Source organism: Fusarium odoratissimum, assembly GCF_000260195.1.
Source record: "Fusarium odoratissimum NRRL 54006 unplaced genomic scaffold supercont1.66, whole genome shotgun sequence".
Lineage (NCBI taxonomy): Eukaryota > Fungi > Ascomycota > Sordariomycetes > Hypocreales > Nectriaceae > Fusarium > Fusarium odoratissimum.
Genome location: NW_022158740.1, coordinates 60241 through 71509, shown reverse-complemented (window position 1 = coordinate 71509; position 11269 = coordinate 60241). Strand labels below are relative to the sequence as shown.

Below are 11269 nucleotides of genomic sequence, written 5' to 3'. Positions count from 1 at the left end.
GATGGATGTCTCGATGGATGTCTTGATGGATGTCTCGATGGATGTCTTGATGGATGTCTCGATGGATGTCTTGATGGATGTCTCGATGGATGTCTCGATGGATGTCTTGAGAGAAAAAGATGACAAGATGCGTAGAAGAAGAAAGAAAGGAACGATAGATCAAATAGATTTATTTATCGGCCTAGGTACTGTAAAACTAATGCGCCTGACGTTGTTCCATAATCGCTCCCGCTACCTGGGATGCTTCTTACCGTTTAAGGAACAGCCTGATTCTGCATCTGGTATGGTGAGAAGTGCGCGTGCACAGACGGTCGTCGTAGATGTCCCAATACATGTGAGAAATTAGCAAAATCTAATTCATAATGTCGGAAACAACCTTATGTCTTTATGCCAAGTACTCATACTGAGTGAGAGCTGACAGAACATAGACCATGGATGGCATGAATAGGAGGAAGAAGCCAGAACCAGACGAACATGACTGCAGCATGTACAGGATGAACGGTATCAAGCTCATAGCGTTAGAAAGTAAGAAAGGTCGTCGGCTTCGTCTCGTTCCATGTGGCCAAAACAAAGTCACTCGTTTGCTATTTAAGCCCTGCTCGCCGTGCCGATGTGAAACTTGTCACCTCCGCATCCTGTCCGCTCTCAACCTGGCATGCATATAATAGGCTTAATGCGAAAACAGAACGTAAGGTCACCACCTGCCCTACAGTCACTATTTCCGCGTAGAGAAAATCCTCAGACGCTTCGTCAGCAAGAGAAGACCGAGAAATTTGAAGCTAATCGAAGACATGATACACAAGTGGCCGGACAAGCGATGGACACTGGCGCTCAGTTCGAGCCGATGGATATAGACAATGAAGAGGCATCAAGGGATAACGAAATGTGTATTCCGACGATCGTGTTATGGCCGCCGTCGGATGATGATTTTGATATGAAGGAGGACACAGAGGATGTGGAGATGACTTGTACCGAGAGGAGCACCATTACAAACAACCACTAAGCGCTACAATACTGTATATGAATACTTCCGACTTCATTGTCATCGTAGGCTTCCTGAATTTCCTGCTCCCCCCCACTTAAACACTGGCATTTTAAACCGCCATAGTGAATCTGGATCGTCAGTATTCGTACGTGACAGATTAAAGTCACCCTTGACTTGGGGATGCATATTCCACAGCTCTGTGTCTAAGCCCATCACTGACTTGTACTGTGATCCCAGCCGGCCAAAGCATTCCCGTCTCGAAGGCTCTACACTGGATGCATTGGTCAGATCGGACAGAGAACGCAAGATGCTGAATAAAGTCCTGCTACACCTGTCGCAGAAGCAGACGAAGAGAGACTTGCGACCAACGGCAGTTATCCAGGGGCTAAAATAGGATGAGACGCGCCTCAATCGAAAGACCCAATCTTCAAAGTGTCGCATATCAAAAAGGGAAGTACTTACTGTACGACCAGCTAGGTTCTGAAATTGGAAAAAGGCCTCTTGGATCCCTTGGAATGCTTAAATATGCATTATTGCCATGTTTGGCGATGTTCGTATCAATAACTCTCTAGGAATCGATGACTCGTAGTGAATACACTAGAATTGACAAGAAAAGAACGCTGCGACGCCGCCTTGTGGATGAGACGTATGGCCCTACCAAAGAAGTCAAAGCATGGGAGAGGATCAAGAAGCTAGTGAAGGCACCAGATAAATCGCCAAATCTTTACGTTCAAGTACCCAGTAGTGAATCCATTCACAGGATCGATGACTCCGTGACAAGTCATACCCTCGACTCGCTATCGCATGCCGTTGAGAGCAGGGTCGAGCCGAGAACTACGAATGATCGTAAAGAGGATAATCACATATCCATATCCATCGAGTTTACCCATAATCATCCATGTCGAGAAGATGGGGAGGATGAGGACCTCCGCTGCCTGTGGATCCCCTCAAGTGACGATGAGGAAGATGGAGAAGCGGCGCATGCCGACGCGGTGTCCGTGACGACGTGGCCTAGGCGGACTTGAACTGTATGTAATTGGTCTAGTAATGACGGGTCTTCTTTTCGCACAAAAATAGATAGTTATGTCTATATGTTAGCTTGGTGAAGTTCGTCTTTTTAGGGACTGGCTCGATCGATTATAGGTGAGGGAGCATACGTGCTTCAACTTTCCATGCTGGGAAAGAGAGGCTGGTGGCCAGAATTGCTCAATTTACAAATCTAGAATTGGCCTTTTTTTTTCTTTCTTTCTTTTTTCTTCTTCCTTTTTTTTCTATGGTCGAATTGATTTTGATTTGTCGCAAAACATGCTGTTCCCTTTCATAAGAAATAAACCCTCCCTTTCTTATGTCTTTGACAGTAGCATCATCTCTTTCCACTTCTCATTCTCCAAAGCATTACCCGAGAGCTCTGGAACCCGAGAAGATAACACGAGAGCATGCCACAGATTTCTCTGGATCTTCCGACGCATCTTATTGATGTCCCGGCTGGTCGCAGTAGTGAACGCTACTACATTCCCATATATAATGTAAACGATTTCTGAGAGCGATTCCTATACCTATGCTCCGCCACAGTGCCTCAAATCACTTACAAACTATCAGATTCCCTTTGGCGGTGCACGAGAGCTCATAAGTTACTGGTTACAAGACTGTGGCGTTATAGATTGGCAATTTCACAATGACGCCCGCTCAGGATGGATTTGTTTCGAGTACGAGAGGGACTTTGGAATTGCACTTGGTCCGTCTTCACTTTGCACCTGTCACTTCTGCTCGATGATGCCTAATTAGGTGATTCTAGAGATTCTACAAGAAGCGAAGCAACTTCACCCAAAGCTGGAATACTCAGCCGTCAACAAGCTGAGGAGCATCAAGCTCGAGGTTATAGATTGCACGTTGACCCAGCCCAGGTTTGCCAGGATATACTCTAGCCACGTCAAAGGGTCACTGCGACGTTGGGACGATCTGATCGACTGGATCAGGTTGGACCTACCCAAAGCTAAGGTGGACAGGATGCAGAAAATATTGTTGACAGGGTTATCGTCCCGTCCAAACATCCATGAACTCAATCGCTGGATGTGTTCGAAACTCGGATCAGACTGCCTGCTGATTGTTGCCTCACGCATCGCCCGGATAGGCATGTGCCGCGCGCTGGTCTTTGTCTGTACGCTCGCCATGGTGAAGGGCTTGTCCGAGGATAGAATATACAATTGTCTCGAAGGAGTGATGTTCGGCAATGAGACCGTGAGAATTCTGGTTGAGCGGTCTGATGGCCAGGCTAGTGCAACGGAGTGCCAACAAGAGGCGGCACCTCTGGTTGTGCTGGGATCGTCGAGACTGCCACCTCACTGGCCTAGTATAGTGTCCAAATGGAATCACAGCATGGAGAAGATAGACGAGGATACTACTTAGGAACACTCGATGCATAGTGTGCCGCACCTTGATGTCCGGTGTTAGGGCGAAGCCTTTTCAGATCCCCAAGTACAGTTCTGAAGATGCCGGTACAAGTTGGAGGCAAGAACAAACCAGACTACCACGATCTCTCGGTCGAGGAAATCTCTCAAAGGGCAGGTAGTCTTGCTGTAGAATCCTGTTGTTTTCCGAAATCCAAAACTTGCTGTTTGCAGTACGCATCGTCCAGAATGGACCAACCTGTATCTTTCACATGGATGGAGCCCGCCCCACGTCTAAGACTTCGCTACATGTATCGTCCAAAATACACCTCTACGGTTCTGTGTCCCATAGGTATCGTATTAGAGTCAAATATATACAGCTGCGCATATAGATAGAATAGGCTATACTGCAAGATAACTTCGCCATTCAATAGCACCACAAAGAAACTGTATCGACTGTCATACTCCTATGCTTGCGTATTCCGCACATACTGTCAACAATTCTATTGCCTCCAAGATAAAGCTGACAGACTCTATGCAATGACAGCACCCCATTTTCCCATACAAGCCGGAACTCATCAGCCTGTCCCTCTGAGCATTCAAAGCATGGCTCAACCTGTGGGAAACCAGGGGCTCTCTTCTTATAGCAACACTGTGCCGCAGCAGTACGGGTTGATTCCTGCCGCGAGCATGTATTTCAATCCCGCTATCTTGCAATCCATGGATGTCTCTTCAGAGAAGAATCTGCATCCAAAACCAGAAATGTGTCAAAGGGTCATGACAGGCCAGGGACAACACAATCAAGCATACCAAGAGCCAGGACCATTCATGCCCGCTCCTATTCGCGAACCAGAGGTACCAGTGTCGGCTCCAGCCTGGACCAGAAGCACCAAACATCGGCGGCTGAAGCCAGGAGATGCGCCTGCGGCACTCGACCACCCGGGATCAAGAACATACAACGGTCAATTACAAATGGTGTCCACATGGCGATTTCAGGATCATCAGGGAAACCAGCCGCGGAGAGGCTTATCACACCATTCTATCAAGCATCGCATTACTCGAGCCATGGTCTCGCACCGCAGCGGTGTACCAAGAAGTCCGGGGGCCCAGGCAAGAAATGTCGAAACGGATCGGCATGTAGAATGGCCTCAACGCCCACTTGTACGACGCGTACCTTTAGCTCTTCAACATCCACTACCCTCTATTCGATCGCTTATTCCCGAACTCCCCAAAACCTTTGCAAACCACACAAATGTGTCAACGGCACATCAAAGCTTGTATGGTGCAGCGAAACGGCAAGAGTAGATAAGATGCAGCAGCTAAGCAGGCATTCGGTTGCAGAAGCGACCCATCTGCAGTTATCTTGTCGATGCGCCGCCTGTATCCTCCACGATGGGGCTACCTGTACAATCTGCTCTATACTATAGACTCTAAGTCGCTATGGAAGTAATTAATTAGAGATAAAACTCAGACGAGGTCGTCATCTTGCCATTTACTTACTGAAAGGTTGAAAGATATTTTGTGTCTAAAGTGGGCGAACCACTGTTTGATTTTGTCTATAAACTATCGTGGACAAAACCTGTCTCGAGTGATAAACGCACATGGAGAAGCACCTGCAGGACTTCCTCAGCGAAGGAGATGAGGACTTTCAGTCCTGTTGCTGGTGTGGCCCAGTAGATTAAGGAGGACGGGCCTGAAGACATCTGCCACGAATGGCGTAATTAATCTCGTTCAATTGAGCCATAGGCAATATGGAATGCATTCGATCGCCAGAGTATCTCTTGGCTGGCACTAAGACGAATTTATTATGCTTCCAGATTCTGAGATAACTGAAGAATAACAATTCCCTCGAAACAGTACTGTAGCATTCGTTCTAGCGTTGGGAGACCAGCATCTGGAGGTGGTAAAGTAGGGGTTGTTGACAATCTGCGATGAAGCCGCATTGCATTTTTTGAACATGCACGTACGCCATCAGCAGGTGAGTATGTAGATACCGTGCCACTAGGTATGAAATACTTGGAAGCAATAAAACACAGTCCAAAACGTCTATACGGTATAAACCAATGACTGTCAAGGAGGGACATTCGATTTTAATCTTTACTGTACAGTATAGCATAACTGGTCACTACCGACTCAGCTGGCCAAACACTTTTTCTATATACGTGGCTTCCAGATACATACCAGCGACATAGAAACCTATCGAACTAGCCGCCCACTAGTACTGCCAGGAATGCTCGCTCCCGCCCGGACACCCAGGCGTGCCATACACGCCACCTACCGTCCAGAGAACAATGTCGACAAACCACCAAATCCCACCGGCACCGAGAGTTAACAGCTTGAACACAGCTAGAGGCCAGTGGTGGGCGTAGAACTGATCGATACCGAAGGATCCTAGAAAAAAAGCAAGAAGCGTTGCCGTTCGTTCCTGTCGATAACACTTGGCGGTCGTTGGACGCTCGTCAAATCCTCCCCAAGACCACTTTACCAAGTCGGAAGGCCTCTCGATGGCAACTGTCCATTCCATGATTAGCCACAAGATGGTCGCGCTTATTGAAGTCAGTCAGATCAAAACAACGTACTGGTTATCCCACATGAGACAATGACACCCAAGACAATCACCGAGTAGACTGTTGCAAGCAGTTTCCAGTGTCTCTCGACGAGAGATATGCCTTTTCCGATCCAAGTAGCGGTTCCGGAATGTACCGAGGTTCGTCGAGTAGCCCGGAAATGATTCATGATCGAACTGAGTGTAATTGGCAAGGACAACAGCAGCAGCGACAACAGTAACAACAGAAACGGCAGTGACAGGTTTGAGCAGACGTAGACCTAGGTAGCAGAAATTCAATCAACTTGTCACCTTTCAAGCCAATCCAAGCAAGAAATTATAGAGAGGGCTGACTGGATAATAGAGGGCGTTCTGTGGACTGAACCTAAATCATCCTTTAAGATAATCCCGCTTCGGCTGTCCGAAAGAGCTGTTCGCTCCCGGTACACTTGCTGCGATTTCTAGCCTTTGCCCGCGAACACCCCGTCTGTATTCTACCCCGCGATGCGATAGAGTAAGTCCGGGGTCCGATTTCAACCTCTCGGTGTATAATTCTCCTTCCACCAGTCATTCTTGGTCAGGAACGACTGGTGCGCATCCGCAACCCTTAGCCTACAAGCTTGGCCTTATCTTGGGATTGAAGCTTATGGCGGACGAGGGCAAGCCCATTGCCAATTAATATTGTAAACGTTAATGCATCATAACTCGAACTTTGATTACAGTACCTTTGTGCTGTAGTGCTCTACAGACTGGGTCGTAGCATCGTTGTTGAACTTGAAGTCTTGTCGCTCAACTGCATGCTGGGTTTCAGCAAAGGCTATTCAGATAGAGAGATATAGCTATGATGCAACTTACTATTTCATTCATATGAGATACGTTTGCAGGCAATATTTCTCATCTACATCATATGCTGTAGGCTCCTGTGTTATTCGGGGATTACTGTAATGTAGCGTTTGTCGCACAGCCATTCACACACTTGTCCTTTGAAAAGAGATAGTGAGAGAGCTTGTATTGAAGCCGAGTATACCTCTATTCTACATGTCTCCCGAGGTCAGTTGCCTATTCAAACGTCTAAGATCTGGCAATTTACAACTCCGCTCGTGCTCTTCGCATCTGAGAATCCGCGATCCACGTTCGAACCAGCGAGTCCAGTCTGTTTCTTCCCGGTATGACTAGCATATGAACTCACTCCTTACCTAAGGCTGATGAGGGGAGCATGAGCATCCATCTTGGTATGGAGTACAAGGTCCATCGTTCCAGTCCATCCCTTCGGTATCATCAGTGTTCAGGTGGGCCATGCCGACCAGCGATTTGATCTTTCTCCTAGCCCAAATAGAGGCTATGATCATAGCGATGAGCAAGACCAGTACTTCGAAAGCGAAGAACACGACGACTCCGCTTGGGAAGTTGTTGGTATGCCAAAGCAACAAGCCCGCCATGGCTTGCAGTATGACGACATCAAACAAGAACAAAGGCACCCAAGACATTATAAGATCCAGTCTCTCGTATTGACCCTTCATCGACCGGAAATTGAATTGAAGCATGGTGGTGATGGCGACTGCGGCGACCGCGGTGATTGCGGTACTGGTAAGTAGAGCTGCTGCCGTGAACTCGAGGCCACTCAAGCTGTCCGGTTGGGATAGGCCAAAGATTGTCATCCCTAGAGACAAAATCGCTAACCAAGCTACAAAGAGTAGAAGGCCATTGTAAAAACGCACGACTAGTCGAACAATGAATACCGAGCGAGGGCTGACTACCCCTAACTCTTCATCTATCGTAGGCATTGATACAACTTGAATCATTCAGCAAGGGAGTGAGCCAGGTTTCTCTGAAGACTTACCTTTATGCATGTGAGTCAGAATGGAAAGGGCTGTAGCTGAGTATGCAAATGGAAAGACACGTTAGAAGGGGGAATGCATGCATTCAGCGGAGCTTTGTACATATATGATCAGCGAAGCAGCCAAATAAGGAGATAGCATGTGTTCCTTGCTTCCCTTTCTTCCCGCTTCTCTTTCTGTTTTCTTCCCTTCACCTTTCTATATTTTCTGGCTGTCTGCGTAGGTTCGCCTGTCAGTATATCCCCTACTGCTGGAGTCTCCACGGAGTACAGTCTACGGGATAGCACGTCCTCAACGGAATGTCCACAAGTAGCCAGTCCGAACCCGGACACTTTCACCTATGGATAAGTGACTTCTTGCTTGGGCATGTAATGAACTCACGACACGCCTCGCTTTTAGCCAAGAACGCTAGGTAAGGAAAACGTCCTCCGAAACTAACGTCGAGGCGGACGTTCACGGCCTCTAGAAACACTGAGATAACGAAACATCTCAACCTATCAGATCCCACGACAGGGCTTTAACCAAACCCAGGTTCTAATAAATTACCAAACAGCCCAATAGATCCACTTAGCATTGAGACCGTCCATCACATCAATGGAAAGTGGCAAGCCGATGTAGGACGCATCAAACAGCACCACTATCACTTCCACCTGGGCCTCCCCACCATATAAGAAAATAGTGTGGTTACTTGTTCAAAACCCTTTTCTCTTACCATTTTGAAGTCAAGAGTGCGGTCCAAAGGTGCTCAACAGACAGCATATCATCTCGAGGCTCACATCAAAATGACGAGAATGCCATGTTCCTCCTATTCACAACCACCCGAGCCTCAAGCTGGAATAGGACTAGGAACCATTCTTACCATTTACATAACTTGCATCATCAACGGTATGTTACCTAAAGTGTTTAGCCAAGGGAGCTAGCTGATCAGTAATGCTAATCACCGTCATGCCAGGGTTCGACGTAAGTAACGTTGCCAACATCCAACCACAGCTTTACGAGGCATTCGGTCATATCGAGTTTCTTCCTTGGATTGGACTCTCTTACTCCCTTGCCAACTTTGCTACATTGGCCTTTGCTCGTAACGTCATCGATGTTTTCAATATACGTTACGTGTATATCATCAGCATCGCTATATTTTTTGTTGGAGCGACCCTGGCGGGCGTGGCGGGCAACATCTCCACGGTCATCGCTGGCCGAGCGATCATGGGGATTGGAGGCTCAATCTGCCAGAACTGGTGAGTGAGAGCTTAGTCCTCTCCATTTCGTTCCGTTGTTTCCCGTCCCACGTGGCGCATGCTGAATGTTCATTGCAGTGCCATATCATACTTTGCCATGTATGCGACCGACAGTCAAAGTCCTCTTCTTTATGGCATCATGAGTGGGTTGTGGGCCATTGGCCTTGTAGTAGGAGGCCCAGTAGGCAGCGCCTTTGTGCAGAGCTCTGCCACGACCTGGCGTTGGGCTTTCTTCATCAATCTACCTTTCCTGGGCCTTGCCATCATCTGCGCCCTGAATTTTGTGCCAGGCAGACCCGAAACCAATAATCTTCCTCTGCGAGATCGCCTTGCTGATATTGACATCTTGGGGATCGTCCTTCAAGTAGCGACAACCGTACTCTTCGCCATCGCGGCCACCTTCTCCGGCCCGGTATGGAAATGGAGCTCGGCGCCCTGTATCGCCATCTGGACTACGTTCGCTGTTGTTCTTGCAGCTTGGGTTGTTCAACAGCTCCGCAGTTACCAGAAGCGGCCTCGTCATCAGGTGGTCCCCTTCAAAATCATGGCTCGGCGTCATATGATACCTCTATGGGTAGCATCAGGTTGCGCCGGTGCTACCTACGCCATCATGCTCTACTATATGCCACTGTTCTATGCCTTCTCCAAGGGGCTGAGTGCGCTACAACAAACCGTGCGTCTCTTACCTTTTGTTCTCCCTTTCATCGTCACCGTGGTCATCATCGCTGCTTGTCTGCCAAGAGTGAAGCACTACGGTTTAATCTACCTCGCTGGCGGTGCCATCACACTCGGATCGGCAACAGCCCTTGCTACTACTCTTGCACCAAATGTTTCCGAAAGTAAGGTTATGGGCCTCACAGCTCTAGTGGGCGTGGGACTTGGCCTACACTTTCAGCACAGCAACGCCATCTCGAACCGGATTCACAAAGACCTCCGAGATCGAATTGAAGGCGCTGCGCTTCTGAACATGAGCCTGATGGGTGGTATCTCTATGGCATTGATCATTGCAGGTGCTGTCTATGAAAACCGCGGCATGTCGTTGCTAAAGTCGGCTCTTGGGTCATTCGATTATGATGAAGGAGACCTGCGCGAGGCACTTGCAGGCGTCTCGCGGGATACGGGGGGAGGAGATGAGGCTCATAGCATGATAGCATATGGCGCTAACGCAACATGTAAAGCCATTGCTCTCTTGTTCTATATTGTCGCCTCCAGCGGCGCTCTCTGCTTAGCATGCGGCGTACTCGCCGTATTTAGTCGTTCTCGAGCGAAGAAGTCGCAATAGGGGATGTATGTTGCATAAGCAAGGATCAGTGGATCATGGCAGAACGGTAAAAAGGCTGGTAGAAGGGTCATAGTGGTAATAACAAGACAGAAGCTAGTAACTACCCAAAACCTAACGAAGACCTTGTGCCCTCTAGGTTAATATTCCTCATGTGGCTATTTGATCAGACTTCACAGGGGTTTTGGTCGGCACCAAGAGTTACAGTCACACATAGAATATCAATCTCGTAGTTATAATCGCCATCACGATCCGGTAACGTGTTTGATAAGCGAGTGTCCCAGATAAGCGAGTGTCCCAAAAATCCCTCACCTTATATTATCACTATTTGATCAGATAATTCTCAACCACCCAACATGTCAGAGTCTTTATATGAGGCTAGGATCCTTCTTGCCCTCCAGGCTCTCCAAAATGACCCAAAATTAAGTGGCCGGAAGGCCGCAAGTATATATCAAGTCAATTACCGTACCTTAAATCGCCGCCGGCAGGGAATTCAATCAAAGCATGATATCACCACTAAATCACGGAATCTATCTGATCTTGAGGAGCAGATAATAGTTCAATTCGTCCTTGACCTAGATTCGCGAGGATTTCCCCCGCGCCGCGATTTTGTGGAAAAAATGGCTAATTCTCTACTTGCCGACCGCGATGTATCACCCGTTGGCATACGCTGGGTTCATAACTTTATCCAACGGCAACCAGAGCTCAAGACACGTCGATTTCGGAGATATAACTATCAGAGAGCTAAATGCGAAGATCCTACTATTATTCGTGACTGGTTTCGCCTCGTAGAGAATACAGTCGCGAAATACGGTATCCAATTAGATGATATGTGGAATTTTGATGAGACCGGCTTTATGATGGGTATGATTGAGCCCGGAATGGTCGTTACAAGCTCAGAAAGGCAAGGGATGCCAAAGAAAGTCCAGCCTGGAAATCGTGAATGGATTACTGCGATCGAGGCGATTAATGCAGAAGGTCAATCGATCCCGCCGTTTAT

The 11269-nt window shown here is 47.9% G+C and overlaps 6 protein-coding genes across 9 annotated transcripts; 4 read left to right on the top strand and 2 right to left on the bottom strand.

The window, feature by feature from the left end:
* Positions 1 to 1563: 1563 nt before the first annotated feature.
* FOIG_16126 (uncharacterized protein) lies at positions 1564 to 2171 on the top strand (the record flags this gene model as incomplete). Its single annotated transcript, XM_031217555.1, has 2 exons — positions 1564 to 2013; positions 2094 to 2171. The coding sequence occupies one exon, from the start codon at positions 1564 to 1566 to the stop codon at positions 2008 to 2010; it is 447 nt and encodes a 148-aa protein (XP_031052754.1). The 3' UTR covers positions 2011 to 2013; positions 2094 to 2171.
* Positions 2172 to 2319: 148 nt separating this feature from the next.
* FOIG_16125 (uncharacterized protein) lies at positions 2320 to 3450 on the top strand. Of its 2 annotated transcripts, none has more exons than XM_031217554.1 (2): positions 2320 to 2511; positions 2585 to 3450. In XM_031217554.1, exon 2 carries the CDS (start codon positions 2993 to 2995, stop codon positions 3389 to 3391), a length of 399 nt encoding a protein of 132 aa, XP_031052753.1. In that variant the 5' UTR covers positions 2320 to 2511; positions 2585 to 2992; the 3' UTR covers positions 3392 to 3450. The 2 variants fall into 2 exon arrangements, with proteins under 2 accessions (XP_031052753.1, XP_031052752.1); XM_031217553.1 differs by having other exon boundaries at positions 2320 to 2720; positions 2781 to 3450.
* A 362-nt stretch (positions 3451 to 3812) lies between these two features.
* FOIG_16124 (uncharacterized protein) lies at positions 3813 to 4677 on the top strand (the record flags this gene model as incomplete). Its single annotated transcript, XM_031217552.1, has 1 exon — positions 3813 to 4677. Exon 1 carries the CDS (start codon positions 3913 to 3915, stop codon positions 4675 to 4677), a length of 765 nt encoding a protein of 254 aa, XP_031052751.1. The 5' UTR covers positions 3813 to 3912.
* A 711-nt stretch (positions 4678 to 5388) lies between these two features.
* Positions 5389 to 6223, bottom strand: FOIG_16123 (uncharacterized protein). The gene is made up of 2 exons (XM_031217551.1): positions 5952 to 6223; positions 5389 to 5883 (listed from the first exon to the last, which is right to left on the bottom strand). The coding sequence occupies exons 1-2, from the start codon at positions 6106 to 6108 to the stop codon at positions 5588 to 5590; spliced, it is 453 nt and encodes a 150-aa protein (XP_031052750.1). The 5' UTR covers positions 6109 to 6223; the 3' UTR covers positions 5389 to 5587.
* Positions 6224 to 6973: 750 nt separating this feature from the next.
* FOIG_16122 (uncharacterized protein) lies at positions 6974 to 7798 on the bottom strand. Its single transcript, XM_031217550.1, has 2 exons — positions 7758 to 7798; positions 6974 to 7709 (listed from the first exon to the last, which is right to left on the bottom strand). Exons 1-2 carry the CDS (start codon positions 7765 to 7767, stop codon positions 7114 to 7116), a joined length of 606 nt encoding a protein of 201 aa, XP_031052749.1. The 5' UTR covers positions 7768 to 7798; the 3' UTR covers positions 6974 to 7113.
* A 471-nt stretch (positions 7799 to 8269) lies between these two features.
* Positions 8270 to 10526, top strand: FOIG_16121 (uncharacterized protein). 3 transcript variants are annotated; one of them, XM_031217547.1, is made up of 3 exons: positions 8527 to 8640; positions 8708 to 8990; positions 9069 to 10526. In XM_031217547.1, exons 1-3 carry the CDS (start codon positions 8538 to 8540, stop codon positions 10270 to 10272), a joined length of 1590 nt encoding a protein of 529 aa, XP_031052746.1. In that variant the 5' UTR covers positions 8527 to 8537; the 3' UTR covers positions 10273 to 10526. The 3 variants fall into 3 exon arrangements, with proteins under 3 accessions (XP_031052747.1, XP_031052746.1, XP_031052748.1); XM_031217548.1 differs by having other exon boundaries at positions 8270 to 8990; XM_031217549.1 differs by having other exon boundaries at positions 8708 to 10526.
* The last annotated feature ends 743 nt before the right edge of the window (positions 10527 to 11269 follow it).